Source organism: Stylophora pistillata, chromosome 1 (genome assembly GCF_964205215.1).
Source record: "Stylophora pistillata chromosome 1, jaStyPist1.2, whole genome shotgun sequence".
In the NCBI taxonomy this organism is placed as follows: Eukaryota; Metazoa; Cnidaria; class Anthozoa; order Scleractinia; family Pocilloporidae; genus Stylophora; species Stylophora pistillata.
This window is the reverse complement of record NC_142519.1, coordinates 3,100,001-3,117,290: the sequence shown is the minus strand read 5'-3', so window position 1 is coordinate 3,117,290 and position 17,290 is coordinate 3,100,001. Positions and strand designations below refer to the sequence as shown.

The 17,290-nt window shown below is 37.4% G+C and overlaps 1 protein-coding gene across 1 annotated transcript; it reads left to right on the top strand.

Annotated features, from left to right (window-relative positions):
* The first annotated feature begins 1,555 nt into the window (after nt 1-1,555).
* LOC148740836 (ryncolin-1-like) lies at nt 1,556-11,825 on the top strand. The gene is made up of 3 exons (XM_088737464.1): nt 1,556-6,484; nt 10,102-10,485; nt 10,917-11,825. The coding sequence occupies exons 1-3, from the start codon at nt 6,385-6,387 to the stop codon at nt 11,192-11,194; spliced, it is 762 nt and encodes a 253-aa protein (XP_088593590.1). The 5' UTR covers nt 1,556-6,384; the 3' UTR covers nt 11,195-11,825.
* Nucleotides 11,826-17,290: the final 5,465 nt, after the last annotated feature.

The window sequence follows — 17,290 nt, the reverse complement described above, 5'->3', positions numbered from 1 at the left end:
CGGCCGATTTTATTTATACGTTTATTTCAATTTAACACTGTGTTCCATACTTATTTTTGAGATAGTTTTGACAGCGAGAAACAAAATAAATGACTATGGATTATCGCAAGATTTGTTGGTAAAAAATAAGTTCATTTCTTTAAAGGACGTTGTCCGAGGCGTCGCCGTTATCGTTTCTTAAACTCCTTAGCGATTGACATTCAAGAGGTAATGCAATGAATTTTAATTACTGTCTTGATTAGCCGTGCGGTATTGCCTGAAGCTCAGCGCAAAACCTCTCGCAAAGGGTGGTCTACTCGGATTTTTCGCTCCAGAGCCTGTAATACATGATACAGACATAGTACGATGAAATTTCTTGTCCAGACCTTAATTCTGCATTACCTTAAAATACAACACAGTCAAGAATTGAAGGAACTTTTATTGGAAACATTATGCAATTCAGAACAGTCCAGAAAAAGTTATGTTCGGAATGGAATTATTAATTTGTTATTTGTCGAAGGACGTAAAGAGAACGGAGTGACAATAACTCTCAAAAAAGAAACGACAACTTTGAGTTTAAATTTACAAGACATATTTCGACATTCTCCTGCCATCTTCAGTTGCAAATGAGCTTTTAACGGTTGTACATTTGAATTTATATTAAGGTACGTTACAAATTTCGTGTCAGGGTTTACGTTACGATTTGAATGTTAAATACGCGAAAAATGTAAATAGCGCGTGCTTTACTAGATCAAATCATATTTACAAGCATCTACAATCATCAAGGGCCTGTCTTGACTCTTGTGATACTGAATGTTTCACGATCTTAGATTCTGCCGCTTCAAAATACCAAATTAAGATCAAAGAGGCATTGCATATTAAGTGGGAAAAACCCATTCTTAATCAGCAAATAAAGCATCTAGAATTGTCTCTTTCCTTTTAATTATGTTGTTCCTTGGTCTTTTATATTATTATTACTATTATTATTATTTATTTTTTTTGATCTAGTCAAGCGCGCGCTATTTACATTTTTCGAGTATTTAACATTCAAATTGTAAAGTAAGCCCTGACACGAAATTTGTAACGTACCTTGATATAGATTCAAATGTACAACCGTTAAAAGGTAATTTGCAACTGAAGATGACATGAGAATGTCGAAACATGTCTTGTGAATTTAAACTCAAAGTTGTCGTTTCTTTTTTGAGAATTATTTGTAGAAGTTTTACGAGTGTAAACATCAATTTTTAAGTTTTTAATTACCTTATTTGTGCTTGTGCTTCCTACAAGTACAATATATACAAAAAATAGCACAAGTGATAATTGAGCGTTTGTAGATAACTTCGAAACCTCTAAGCGAGCGGCATGATTTGCTTTGTCCAATTCAGAAGTGCTTGTAATTAGCGTTATGGTTTAGTTGTGATATATCAGACATTCGACACTGTAAATTTCTTATTTCATAAGCTTCAGGTTTATTTGTCTTGAAACCAGCTGAGAGCAAGGATAAGGTTATATTTCGAGTTTGTACTTTGAAGAAACGGCTGAGTAAAGAGCGTGGGAGGACAAAGAATTTTTTCCGTCAGCCACACCTTGAAATGGTCGTATAACCTTGGGATACGTGCTTGGAAAACTAATTGATTTCTGCTCGTTACTTCAAAGAATACAAATTACGAATGAAAAATATCATTGGCTCGTTGATAGAAGTTATATTCCTGTATTTTACCACAACACGGCCGATATTTTGCGGAATTGGCGTGGCAAAATCATAAGTACCTTTCTGTAGCGACGCACATTTTATATACCGCAAAACCGTACAAAAAAATACTCCAAAACCGAAAAACCGAAAACCGCATGTAAAACTGTCGAAACCGATACATTTTCACATCCTAGTGTATTAAAACCTTGATCGACCAGATACAGTGGTGGCAAGTAGCGTATTCGTTTCGATAAAGAACTTTTACATTGATATTAATAATATTTTCAAATTTTAAAGGTTTAAAAACTTGATGACCGCACGCTGACGAACTAAAACAATTTAATACAGAAAGGATTTATTTTGTATCGTTTTTTAATGACTTCCTAAGGCAAGCGTTGCAGTGTTGTAGGACTTAACCAAGAATACGATCATTTTGAAAGTGTGGCTGACGGAAAAAAGTTCTTTGTCCTCCCACGCTCCTTTCTCAACACTTTCTCGTAAGCACAACAATAACCTTATCGTTATCATAGTGTGGTGAAGGGAAACTTCAATTTAAAATTTGGTATAGTTATCTAGGATTTGTCAGTGAGCGTGAATTATTTGAAAAGTCTTTTGATGGAAAGAAAACGCAAAATTTTGTTTGTAGAAAATTTGTACCGATAAACTACATCTGATCCTGCCGTCAGTCAGTTAGATCCAAAAGTAAAGTTCTAAAGGCATTAATTATAATTAGTTTAAGTCGACTTCATACTAAATTAGATCGATTTTAGGGTCAGTTGTAAATGTGATGCGAAAACGTTGAGATAATTATGTGCAGTAAAATGAATGATGTTTTCAGTAAAAATTAGCTATATCAGTTAAGTCCCAAGAGTTATGCAAACCTCCTGACCACTTCTCGGGTTTGCAAAGCTTTCTTGAAATTTGCAAGCCCCTATCGTGTTCAGATGAGGCTATATAAACACAGAAAAGTCCTCCATTGCTTAAATATCAATTTAAATGTTGTTAATTTTGATTCATCGTAGGTCTTTTATGGATTAAGCAGAAAAGAAAACTGAATAATAGTGGATAATGATTTAAAATTCAAATGAAGATGTATTTCTGCTATACACAGATACGTCGCCTAATTTTGAAAGATGGAAGGGAGAAGGGTCGTGACCAAAGTCACTCTCCCGAAGGATCAACCATTTGATTGGAAATTTGCACAAGTTTTCTGTTAGGTTTTTCTATGTTTAGATGAAGTTGTGCAAATACAGAAAAAGTCCTCCATTGCTTAAATCCATGTTATTGTTGGTCCGTGAGCTTTTCATAGACTTAGCTGGAAACAAACCTGAACAACTGTGGATAGACGGAAACGCTCAATGGTCTGTGCTAAACACAGATATGATCGCGAAATTTGCAGAAGTTATGATCAACAGACATCGTTGAGGACATTTGTTAAGGTCGGCACAGGCAGGGGACTAGTCCCTGCAACAAGCCTCGTCGTGTGAACAAGCCATTTTTGCCACAAAAATCTAGTTGCACTGACTAAAAGTTTGGTCCTTGCGACTAGTCCCACGAGTTCAAACTGAACTGGCGATAAAATTTGAATCATAAACAAAAATGACACTCAATCCATAAAAATGCCTGGTTAATAACCATCATATAATACATAGGCAATATCAGAGTGATGTAACAGCTAATGGGAACCCCATAGCGCGCAGGAGACTTGTGGTTAAGACGTTGCCGTTCTCGAAACAGATTTCAGGAAATGGTTCGATCATGACTCCATATCGGTGGTTTTCTTACCTTACGAGATAGTAACGTCTAGGATTTGCATCTTTTCCGACTTCAACGAGAGTAATTTAAAACTGACCTTATCCTAGCTCTCAACTGCTTTAAAGACATAAAACTAAAGCGTAAAAGTTCTTAATGCCATCTTAGTCAATTATCTGAATTTGTCGTGAGAACGGCAACGTGAACACTGCAAGTCGAAATAAACTGTGTTCAGACTAGCATGCGCTCTCTCTAGTTCTCAAATGATGTTCCCAAGATGTTGTTTATGGCTCTGATATTGCCAATGTAATGTAATGATCTTTATTGACAACGTTTTTGTTCTTTTCATTAGGGAGTTTAAGAGAAGCAAGACGGCAACGGAACGGGATCGTCACTAAACTGAAGGTTTAATGAGCAGAACAATAGCTTTGAAAGTGCGCTGAAATATTTGTAAATTTCTTTGCGTCCTTTGCAAAACAACAGGGACCTTAAGCAAACCACGATGGCAACGGCAACGAAGACGTGGCGAAACAAAAGATCTAATTGGCAGAATAGTGCTCAGCACGTGCATTTTAAAACTTTGTAGATTTTTCAGCCGTCTTCTGCCAAACAAAAACGTGAAATCTCCAAAATTTACGTTGTCCAGGAATTATTTAAGCTTAAATTTGGAACTTAACCCCGTTCTCATACGTGGTGCGGCAGAGGTGTGGGTGTGGCTCCGCAAGAGACAGCCAACACATCCAGACATTCACGAAATTCTGACTATAAATTTAGAGATTACAAATATGTATTTTCTTGAAAAAAAAGGAGGGGGGGGCCCCTCTGGAAAATTTTTCTGATCACACTCTTGTGTGTCACTATTAACGTTGATTAATGCAAATTTTGACCCCAAACTTGGGTAAAAGTACATTACTGAGCCAAATGGTATCAATGACGTCACTTGATTTTCATTCAGGTTTGGAACAGGACACTTTAGTTAAATATGAATCTTATAAATGCTGCAATGTCCACAATTATGATTCGTGAAAGGTATGCTCAAAGCTAGAAACGAGCTGAGTAATTCTAGCATCACAGAGGAAACAGAAGCTAAGGTATAGGCGGTTTGCACTTTAAGTCGTTGCCGATATGTTGGTGGACGTAAACAATAGATACCTCATTAGCTCCTTTTGTTGGTCCACCAGCATTTGTTCCTTTCACCATTGTTTCCTGTAGTGTTTGTCTAGAGATTGGATGCAAACTCCTATACACAAGAGAATCAAACCTGATGCATGCCCCTATTGTTATGATAATTTTAAAATGTAAGTGCAGTTCGCGTTCCTGTGTTGTATTTAGGCTCCACTGGTGCTGCTTGCGTTTCAGATAATATTTGTGACGTAACTACTAAAGCCATTCAGCGCATCAAAGTACTTGAACCAAATGATACAGACATAATACGATGAAATTTCCTGCTCAGACCTGAATGCTGCAATACCTTTAAATATATAATACAACAGTCAAAATTGAAGGAACTTTTATTGGAAACACTATTCAATTCAGAATAGTGTAGAAAAGGCATCGTTCGGAATAAAATTATTATTGCTACTTTCTTATTTACAGAAGTTTTACGATTGTTAACATCAATTTCTAGGCTTCTAATGACCTCAACTTTGGTTGTGCTTATACAAAAAAAAAATAGCAGAAGTGATAATTGAGTCTTTGTACATAACTTCGAAATCTCTAGGCGAGCGGCATGATTTGCTTTGTCCAATTCAGATGTGCTCGTAATTAGCGTTATTGTTAAGTTGTGATATATCAGACATTCGACACTGTAAATTTCTTAATCTCAAAAGCTTTAGGTTTATTTGTCTTAAAACCAGTTGAGAGAAAGGATAAGGTAATATTTCGAGTTGTACTTTTTGAAGAGAGAGCTGAGTAAGGAGCGTGGGAGGACAAAGAATTTTCTCCGTCAGCCACACCTTCAAATGATCGTATAGCCTTAGGATACGTGCTTGGAGAAATAATTGATTTCTACTCGTTACTTCAAAGAATACAAATTACGGATGAAAAATATCATTGGCTTGTTGAAGGAAATTATATTCTTGTAGTTTACCCCAACACGGCCGATATTTAGCCGTTTTGAATTTTTGCATTGAATTACGGTATTTTGTTGATGTCTTACTTGCCAACATGAACGCGAGTGGTACAGAAAGCTCTGAATGAATTTTTTTTCCTGTTCATTCGTGCCCTGTATTCAATGTTGAAAGCCGAAAAATGACGAAAAAGAAAGTCGAGGCTCAATATACCCAATTTGTCTCAGTACTAGTCGCCAGTGGTAAGAAAAACCTAATTGACAGACACTGTGGGAATAATATCAAAGAGAGAATATCTATCTTTTTTTTTTTTCGTGTAGCGTTTTCGTTTCAATAAAGAACTTTTACATTGATATTAATGATATTTTCAAAATTTTGGGTTTTAAAACCTTTTTTTTTGGTGCAGGTGACGTCGAGGAGTTTGTATTGTTTTTTAATGGTTGACCAAGAATACGATCTCTTTGAAGGTGCGGCTGACGGAGAAAACTCTTTGTCCTCCCACGCTCCTTTCTCAGCTGTTTCATGTTAGTGTAACAATAACCTTATCCTAGCTCTCAACTGGTTTCAAGAAAAATAAAACTGAGGCGTAAGAATTTCATATGATCGAATGGCCTTGATGTAGCCATTTAACCTCCGAACTAGAGAAAACATATCAAGTCGCGTGCCTCGATATCTAGAAGTTATTTAAAAACACTCAGTAACTAACGTCATTACGAACGTAAAAATTGATATGAACACTTGTAGAATGATTTACCCGGCCTTTTTACAACATTATTTTTCTAGAATGTTCTAAATTGCATTAAGTTTCCAATAAAAGACTTTCAGTTTTTGACAGTGCAGTATTTCACACTACTGCAGCATTAAGGTCGGAGCAAGAAATTTCCTCGTATCATGTCTGTATTATCAAGTTCGACTTTGTTGCTCAGTGTGGCTTTAGTAGCAACGTTTCAAATGGTAGGAGGCACATACAAGACCCGAGAATCTGGAATAGGTAAGTAAGATTCCATTCACTGGCGCATTCTTGTAATTGTCGAGTAGTAAATTTGACGCTTATTCTCTCTTGGAAGACGCTTGTCAATAAAATGGTAGTGTGCGGAATGTTTTCTTGAGTGAGAGTTGATCTTTAAGGTTTTAAACACATTGAAAAAAAAAAAATAGAAATTACGGTTTATTGAAGATATAGTTTGTCAATCATATCAATAGCTGTAATATTAAGCAATGCTTATAAATAGCTCACTTAGAGTCCAACTTTTGAAAATATATCAAAAGACCTCAGTCCATCCATCATCATCTACAGTTCGTCAGGGATAATTCCGAATGACTTAAGACCACGGATACTGTTCGCGTGTCTGCGTTATATTTCCGCTATCGACGAAAGGATAAACTTGTAATCAAGATCATTTACGTTAAAGAAACAGCAAGATAAAATTATTTTAAAGGGAACTTACATTCTGGACATTTTCCTTCTATTGGGTTTCTTTGTCCTGATTAAGGTCCTCGAACACTGACTGTAAGATCATTGCATCATACAAACCTCGTCATTTTATGATCATTGCCTGAGTCTAAAACATCTTACGTGATTTTAAAACAAGTTTTCAAAACTCAAGAACTTTCTTGAGTTCAGAAATACTTCCAGTTGAGAGACGAGGATATGTGAGCTCTTGATAAACCTCTTCGTGAATGGATGGAAGAGATGGACGCAGTGCAACACAATTTTTTAGTATCGACTAAAATCGTTAGAACGTGACTCAATTGTGTCGAATATAACTTTGGACAACTGCCCAAAATTAATTTATTAATTTTACATGCTTGGGGAATGCTTCCTATAAATTACGATATATTGTACGCCATGAGCATATAATGCCCCTTCCCCCCCCCCCTCCCCCCACAAACAACTTGCTGCTAACATATTTCATGTAGGAAACTTGATAAATATTTTTTGAAATCTGTTACAAGCAAGGCTAGCATCAACAAGAAGTTAAAAGTTTCTATTCCAATTGAACGATTTAACAAATTCGAAGAAATAACAGCCTGTTTTAAAGAGACAACTAGCAATTCCATGAGACGGAGAAATAATAGTAGAACCATCGAGTAAATATTTCTCATAATTTTAACCACATAAGCAAATGTGTACATGATACACCACGTCACTATGTAAAACGTTCATCAACTTTGAGGTCATTTAACAATCTATTTACAATACATTAGACCTCCCCAATGAATTAGCCGTTTCCAGTTTTCCCATGAGCACCCTTAAGGTTTGCCTTGCCGATTGTACCACCAGCCTCCTGCAGTTACTAGACCACACCGTGTATTAGCGGTGCCAAACTTGGTGCCATAATGGTGCGTAAGAGTCTCCATCAACAGTCTTATCTAGGAGAGATATTGCATTCGTAAAACCACGTCTTTAACCACCATCAAGATGGAACGGAGTGACGCTCACATGGGAGCCTGGTCACTTGGCAAGCACAAGTATCCTAAAGGGTATTGGGTACAATCCAAATAAATGCCACCCCAAGTCCCAGGCCCCCAAAAGAAATAAAAAGTACACAACGGGGAGAAGAAGCATAAAAATTCTATTTGCAAGCAAATATTTCCTTTATTCATATTAAAACTGTCGAAGTGTTGTGCCACAGGCAGAACTAAGCTTTTGTAATCTCGATCAAGTTATATTAGAGCTCAGGGGTGCTTTAGATTCCAACTCTCGTGTACCAGGCGGTGCTTTGCCATTTAGCTATCGGGGACTCACAAAGACACAGATCAGATCATTTGTAAAGTTCATCACAGCGACATTCATGCACAAGGTACAGCGACATTAATGACAGAACTAGCAAAACAATACAGGCGTCTCGACAACATCTATATGCAAAGTAAAGGCATAACGCATCCCGGTTAGCTCAATTGGTTAGAGCGCCGGGCTGTTGTACGGGAGGTCGAAGGTTCGAGCCCCGGCCGGACCAACACTCAAGGTATTAAAATAACTGTGGAGATTGTGCTACCTTTCTACAATATCAAGAAATGGATAGAAATTTTAGCTAGTTTTCTCGGATAAGGACGAATAAACCGTAGCTCCCGTGTCTTGCATCTATTAATGAATTAATTTGGTTCGAAAGGGGACGTTAAAGAACCCACTCACGAGATTACTGTGATGTGGTCTGGCCTGCTGAAAATTGGGGGCATCTATTAGATTTGCTTTTATTCATTGTAAACTGTTACAAGCAGTGTGGTGAAGACCCCTGCACAGTGTTGTAAGAATAGCCCTGAAAAGCCCCATGGGGAGTGGTCAACTAACCTATGTATGCGCAACAGTTTTGATGTCTCTCACTCTTAGGTCCCCTCGTAGCTTGTTTTCTGTCTCATTTCGTGTCAGACAGAGGATCTTGTGAAGTCCAGGCCAAAACTCACTGATGAGGTGAATCAACTTTTGTAGTCATCCAAGGTGCGGTTGAAATTAACGGATCGATTCATTCTCCCCTGACATACTGTCCAGCCTCCATGGGCTGTTGTCTGATCGCAATATACATCAAATACACCTGAGCCATAAGGGTCGATCGTAAAAACGGCACTGATTGTTTGACCTCTGTGTTGCAGCTCAGCACACAGTTCTTAGCTGTTGAGGAAAATTGGCAGAGATATGAATACATAAACATGAAATTCTTGTCTTTTTAACTGAATTAATACAGAGTTAAATCATTCTATGTTCCCCATGCATTCATAAGTGTCAAAGGAAGAGAACGAAAACAGAAAAAAAGACATTAAGGAAAGTAGAATCAATGGGGTAGACTTAAAAAGCGACAAGCGCATTACATGTTTCAACCAACAATTCCGATCAGTTGATCAGTAAGAAACGAATGATGACTTGAAAAGACGTCAAATGTATGGGGAAGAGTCTCGCAAACTCGCTTTCGCCCATGAATCATGAAAATCCAATTCCAGCTCAGGAAACATAATGTTGAAGCGTTATTATTTTTTTTTTAAATGGGGTCCCCTTTCAGAAAGAAACAACTAGGATCTGAAGGTTTCCAGAATGTATAAAAGCTCAGAATCGTTCCTGTCTTGTAGTTTCTGTTTCCTTGAAGGATGATATCCGTCTTTGACACCTTTTATGCTATTTCTGCGCTCTGTCGGGGCTGCACAGGTGAAACACGAAAATTGAATCAAAGTGCAATACTGAGCAGAGAGGTAGAACTTTGTAAAGCAGAGATGATGGGATGGAACATCTTTCTCTGGCTTGAAATCTGCAATGGCTTGCGTTGTAGCCGTTATAAAGTGAATGCATTTTAACCACTGAACTTTGTATTAACTTATCAGGGAAGCACAGTTTTTAATAGATAGCGGAGCAACTACTATTTATACTATTGGGAAGCTAATGTTATTGCATACATTTTTCTAGGTTGGCGTTGGAATTCCGCAATTCCTTGCGAAGAACAATTTTATTTGTACTCTAGCGTTCTCCATGAGTTCAGAACTGTCAAAAAATTAGCTATCGATCATTTATTCGTCGCATTATTTCCTTTGCTTGATTTTATATTATTTCTTTGAATTCTTTTCCTCGTACATTCTCTTTCCCAGATACTCGTAACGATTTCATTTTTTATCCCTCAACAGCTAAGAACTGTGCTGAACTGTACACAAGGGATCAAACCATAAGTGGCATTTATACAATCGACCCCGACGGTAAAGGTGCCTTTAATGTCTATTGTGACCAGACAACAGCTGGTGGAGGCTGGATAGTCATCCAAAAGAGACAGAATGGCTCTGTTGATTTCAACCGCACCTGGAATGACTACAAAAAAGGCTTCGGGAATTTCCTCACTGGTGAATTTTGGCTCGGACTTAACAAGATTAACCGCCTGACGCAGAATGAGACAGAAAACAAGCTTCGAATAGATCTAGGGGTGAGCAATATGAAAGCTGTTTATGCTGAGTACGCGTCGATTGGCATTGGGGATAAGAATAGTAACTACACGCTGAGCCTCGGAAATCTTTTAAGTAAGTCAATCTGATTGGTTAAATATTCTCGAAAACTCTCTATCTGGTCCTTTATAATGCATTTTAGTATAATTTCAGAGCTGAGCAAAGAGCTTCCAGCAATCTGATTGGTCGAGCGATTCCTTATATGACGCCATATAAACCGCTCCACGCGGTTTATATTAAATGTTAACAAATGTTACTAAAATGTTATGATTTTAGAAATTTCTCTGTTGTTCAGCTCTGAAATTATACTAAAACAATTTTTCGCCTCAGGTTCGGTGAATATTGTCGAATAATCCCCGAGAGTTGGTCTCGGGGATTATTCGACGATATTCACCTCGCCCACGGTGAATAATTGTTAAATAATGTAACAGGCAAGAGATTTCTCTTGGTGCTGGGCTTATAATGATGTATTTGTACTTTTTTTGCGACGTCTCGTTATCCCGCAGATTACAATGTCGAACGTGATGGGCTGAGACATCACAAAGGCCTCTCATTTGGTACTTGGGATAGAGATCCCGCTGGTCCTGGGTGTGTGGTAAAAAAAGGTGGAGGTTGGTGGTACAGCCGGAAAAATTGTGGAAAACCTCTGCACTCAAATCTCAACGGTGTCTATCAGCTTGGTAGAGGGGGCGAGATCTATTGGGCAAAACTACATCCCAAAAGGGCTGATGGCAGTGCTCCCACGACAACTGAAATGAAGATCAGACCTGTGAACTTTACCTAAAATTGTCTTCCTTAGTATTTTGCTGACGAAATGTAATTAAAGGGCCTGTAAGTAATATACGCATTGTAAATTAAAGTGTTAAAAAAACAACAACAACCATTAAAATGCTTTCAATCCTTTGTTTCAAATGAAGTAGGAATACATTTTATGAAAACAATGATAGTCAAGGAAAGAGGTAAGGAAGTTCATACAGTGGTGTTATGATTTGTTTTCATACCAATATTCAAGCTTTTACTTTATGTGCAAATTGTAAATTTTGTATCTTTTTTATACTATAAGAGGAAAGACTAAATTTCTGTGGAAGACTGAACTATTTACGGTGCCAAGTTAGAGTTACAAACATCAGGTATAAAGCTATTGGGATGTATTAAAGTATATTTAAAATTGAACCAGAACAACCTTTCTAAAAATTCAGGCAGGTATGAAAGTGCTTAATTTTTAATCTTTCAAATTAAAGTAAAGTTTAAATTGCTAAAAGCAAGAGTGAAGCTGTTGGAATATTCATTTAATTTGAACTCCTAGAGGGAATGCTAGGCTTACTCTGTTTAACATTTATTTAGTACACTGATAATCATATCTCCACAAGCTTGGATCAAAGATTTTAATTTCACCGGTAAATATAGGTAACGGATCACTTCGTCTTTGATTCATTCCCTATTCAAACTACGCCTGCCTGACCTTGAAAATCGGTTAACAACTTGCGTATTTGATCCAGATTAGACAAGATCAATGAGATGCGGAAATGTAGCGTTTAGCTTCAACAAACTCCACCGAGACACATAGAACATATCATTTCTTCTATCATCTTCTCCTCTTTGAAAAGTGTGTTTATGCGCAAAGGACGGTGTAAAAGCCAATTGCATCAGCTATAAAATGGAATCATTCGTTTTGGATGGAAGTCAAAGAGGTTCGCTATGTAATACTTCCGATTATGGTGTGCCACAGAACTTTACTTCAGCCATTGCAAATTGCGTTTTACAATCCAGTCACAGCGAAGCAAACAAACGAATGGATCCTGACGGATTTAACTACGTACACAATTTTGTGAACAGTGAGAACATATACAAAGACTGCGTGGTTCGACCTTGACCCAGGAAATGCTAAAATTATTATGACATGTACGTGAGACAAAATTTGCATGACCCGAATTGAAGGTGGAGGAAAATGAATATGATAAAAAAGAAAATCCTTGATCCCTTCCATTGCGCTCTTTGTTTTAAGTCTCAAACGTAAGTACCAACAGATGTAACGGAGGGAAAAATGGACATCAAGTAAAGACAGTATCCTTACCCTTACTTGTCCATATTCATGCACGTCAGGAAATTCAGTGACGACGAGCTGTGGATGATTGTCGGAAGGTTGAGGTCACATCCATCAGTTTTGAGTATTATGGAACAAAAGTGCGACAAACTAAAATCACACCAAGTGTAGGTCAACAAGAATACAGTGGTGTAAAGTACGAACTTAGTGCTTGATGTCAAACCAATTTCCCCTTATTTTCAATTCATTAAATCAGTGACATAATACCAATAAATTGCCAGCCAAGCGATCCCTGTTTTATGAAAGGTTAGGATATGTGACCTTGATAGCGAGAGCTCGTCTTAAGCAACCTGCATGATTTCACAACTGATTCACTTCTATTTTCATCTGTTATTTCTGTTATCGAACGTGCTTTTGTGTTAATTGTTTTTTCACAATGCCAAGGTTACAACTCTAGTTTTTTTAACCGAGACGAATTGTATTGTATCCATAACTAAGGGTGTAGAGAAAGTTTGATTACCCTTTCGTCGATAATCACATCTACTGTGTTATTTGCGCATACTTTAATTTTTAAGGGCGCCACGTTGGTGCACGTGCTATGGAGAAATTCGGCTGCCCGGGACTATTAAAAATGATCGTTTCTCCTGAAATATTAATTCTTCGTGTTAATTATCCCTTTTTTTTGTGTGCCACAGTTTTGTTGAGCGCGAAGTTCGCGCAGAAGATAAGGCTTTTTGGAGGTACGCGTTTAGCGAAGTTCGCTAAGGTTCTCAGATAATTTCTAAGTTAAATTCGTGTTATTGCAGTGTACTTGGAAGTCTGAGAATTAAATAATGAAGAAGTCTTTACAAGGTCTTTAGAGAAGATAATAGCTATGCAGCTCTTTGGTAACCATTTACCAAAGAGCCGACATAGGGCCTGTTCATGGTACGTAACCAGTATCTTATAAATTTATCACCAGCAAGATTTCCGTCTAACCCCATACTCCACTATGCATACAATTCTTGGAGAAAAGAAAACAGAGGCAAAACAATAGATTGCCTCTGGGACTCCGGCGTAAGACCCCAAAGATGCGAGAAAGGAGTTTTATGTCCGAGGGGGATTCCCGTCATATAAATGGTTCAGTCAATTGGAGTTTATAAGTGGTGAGATTGCACGATTTTCATAGGCAACGGAAACCGAAGGAGTGAAGGAGTGAAGCGCTCTTTCAGACTCATATCTCACTTAAATTAATCGGAGAAGGAAGTTAAAAAGGGAAAGTTCTACAAGTCTGCTGTATATTAATCGATTTATTTAATTACTTTGTGCGGTTGAATATTTAAGATCTCAGTGAAAATGAAGAACACATGAATGTCGAAAAGTGTTACTGTAACAAAGTCTTCACCTCGCTCATAAAATGATCGTGGGAACGTAAGTGGTGTAAACTTCCCCTTCATTGTGAAAATCATAAAGATATGCCTTTTTGGCGGATACTTGTGTGTTATCACAACTGAATCGGCCCCCATAACAACAGTTTCCAGAGAAGTTTTGGTTTGAAAATACCCACACTCAGAAGACGTGAGGTAAAAACTGTTGTGTGTAAAGTCGTGACACTGCATTTTGAAGGGAAATTGAATAGTCATATTTTAGAAACATAAGCATCTGGCTCTAGGTATTACTACTGACTATTAACAACTTAACTGAACATTGAGCCATCCGATGGATGGTCTTTCCAATTTAGAAGAAGCCACAGTCCCTTACAGATGATACAATGAGCTGTTGGGTGATTTTATCTTTTAATTCAGATATAAACACAGCATGAAAAGACAAATTTAAGTTGGCGTAAAGGTGTTCTAAAGTTCAGCTTAACAAAGCTTTACGTCACATTTACATTACGTAAAGAGACGCTTTATGCAGCCTTTACGCACTGTCGTAAAGCTAGAGTAATGAGAATTCTTTAAGAGGCCTTAAAACAAAACGTAAAGTTCAGTGGTGTTAAGTAGAGATTTACCCACGTTTACGTAGACGCGTAAATATAGAGTATAAACGACTTTATGCAAAATTTACGCTTGACGTAAAGTCAGCTTTATTCTTGTGAGAAGCAGTCATGTCGACTGTTCAGTTTGAGAAAATGAGCTTTATTTTATATAAATTAAGGGAAACATAATAGCAAAGCTGATCAACCAGTCGCCCACTTTTAAGGCTAGATTTAAAAATTGTTTGTGCAGAATGGGGATAATCAATCAATCAATCAGTGAATCAATCAATCTGCTTTGTTAACAATCTTGTAATTTGTCATGAAAACATGCTCCCATGCATTTGAGTAATTTAACTTTCGATCATTTCTTAGCAATGACATTTAAGACATTATTTGAAATCTTTGTTAAAGAATCATTTTTCTGAAATAATGCTTCCTGCAGAGATTTCCGTGTGCCTCTTGGTTGCCTTTCTTTGCTCTTGTTGAAGTAAAACGAAGACAATATAATGTACCGTAAGAGATTAGTGGAGCAAAGCAAATGTTATCATGATTCAGGTACGAAAACCATTTGTTTCAAAATGACGAAAACGAAACATTCTTAAGACAATACCCGGCACTGCTGGGGGATAGGGAACCTCCTTGTCCTTTTTCTGCTCGCTCTTTCAAGTCCTACTCACCATTTTGGCTGCAAGTTCCTGAATCATCTTTCGCTGCTCGTTATCTCGCGTTTCGATCACTTCTCCTAAGCGCATATTTTCCGTAATCAGCTTTTCAAGTAAAGCAACATGTTGGTCGTCCATTTTGCTGATAGAAAAGGTCAGGAATGAGGTCAGAGCCAGAAATCCAACTTTCACACAGCGACACATACAACGTTCATAGGAAAACAGACACCCAACGTCGTCAGAAATCACTGACAAAGCGTACCGCCGTTTCTGACTGGCTTTTTCGGCCAGCTTGTACATGATGGGCTACAGCTAAATCAAGAAATCTAGATGACCGCCGATTGCGGCAAATAGCGGCTTTGATCAATTACAAAGGCTTCAAAACAAGTTGTCACATCGCTTATTTATTTATAACAACTTTATTGTAATAATCAATACAAAAGGCTGCCATCAGAGAGGAACTGAATCCTCATGCAAGATGACCCCCAAAAATATCTACAAAGCTATAAAGGAAATATAAATCGGATAAAAAGTATTTGTAAGGAAAAATGTAAAAAATATCACTAAAACGTATCTATCAGAATGGAGTTATTAAAATCATGTAATCATCTAATTAAATATGCAATCGCAGAAATTTTATATTCATCACACACTCGTCAAAAAGTGTTCTCTTAAGCCCTTTTTAAATTTTGACAATGAATCGGCACATATTAGAGAATCTGGTAACGAGTTCCATTTATCTATATATCTATGCCAGAAAGAGGAACTATTACACTGCAAAGATGTCGTCCTGCTTGCGAAAATAAGGCACTGTTATGTGGACATTGTGATCAATATTTATCTAGGGCAGCTTTCTGAAAACATCGCCAGGCTTATCACGATTTGCATAGCGTACGCTGGATAACCGAAAATGACTCGGGGCGTTTAGAACATAGGGCGAAAGGATCGAAGCCATGTGCTGATCAGGATCATGAGTCGCGTGGAAAAACATCTAGTTCTTCTGACGATGAGGCTCTTGAAAAGCAAATCGTAGTCGGAGATAAAGTCAACAGCATTGACCAATAATTTTAAGGCTGTACAGCGTGGACCCCAAAAGTGGGCTATCCATATTCTTTTCGACTTGCCTGCTTATGTTTACGTTACTGCATCGTTTAACAGAAAACCAGTTTCTACTGACGTAATCCTTATTGAAACATCTAATTACATAACTATTAAAAGTTCTCTATAATATCGCTTTCAGTCTTGTTATGCACTGTAAAAGTTCCTATCAGACTCATTGCAATATGACATACTGAAAATGCCTGAATATTTGCAAAAGTAGTTACAAATTTGCCGAATAAATCTTGTTTCATCGAAAATAGCCGTTCTATCTGCTCTGTTGACGTACAATTTACAGCGCAAAATACATGTATCCTTATAGAAGACAGAGCACACTCTGCAATGGCTTGATGGAAAAATGATTTGAATTACTGAGAAAGAGAAATATTTACGATACGGTACTATTTTCATCAGTTTTTCCGAGCCTTGGATGTCTCCGGGTTTATCCTTGGCCCACATCTTTGATCTGATAACTCGTAAAAACCGATTGATCCCATAAGCCATACGTCATTTGCGCTTATTTAACGAGAGCTTTGTGTGTTTTGCTAAATGTGTTGCTTATCACAACCTTTAGGTAAAATGTAAATCAGCATTAATATGTCTAGACACATTTTTGCTAGCTTCACCACAACTCAAACTTCGGTCTAGTAAAGTTTAACTTAAACGTAAACTTTACATTGAACGTAAATCTGGCTCTTCAGATTTAAGTTACCCTTAAGAAAGCTTTACGTCCGATTACGTTAATCTACCTTTACGTGTCTTTACGAGCATTATAAAACTAGCGTAAAGCTACTTAAATGTCCTTTTTTATGCGGTGATAGTAGTAATGTGCGCTAACAAGAAAGTGCAACATCCCTTTGAAATAATTGCGTATAGCTTTAAAAATCATTGGAATTTGGATTTGGGAAACATTAAGTTATCCTAATCTCCTCAAAGATCATCACGTACGGCAAATAAAGCAATGGTGTTTATATATATATATATATTTTTTTTTTATATTGTGGGAGGAAAAAGACAAGTAAACTACAAGTTCATCCCTACAAGCCTGTTTCGTGGTCGCCCACTCATCAGGGGATTTCATGAGAATAAACTTTACCATTGCTTATATACAATATAATT

Bases quoted from the DNA above. Each gene is read 5' to 3' on its own strand.
- LOC148740836 (XM_088737464.1), top strand. From the start codon at position 6,385: ATGTCTGTATTATCAAGTTCGACTTTGTTGCTCAGTGTGGCTTTAGTA. The intron at 6,485-10,101 runs GTAAGTAAGATT...ATCCCTCAACAG, and splicing joins GACCCGAGAATCTGGAATAG to CTAAGAACTGTGCTGAACTG. The intron at 10,486-10,916 runs GTAAGTCAATCT...GTTATCCCGCAG, and splicing joins GAGCCTCGGAAATCTTTTAA to ATTACAATGTCGAACGTGAT.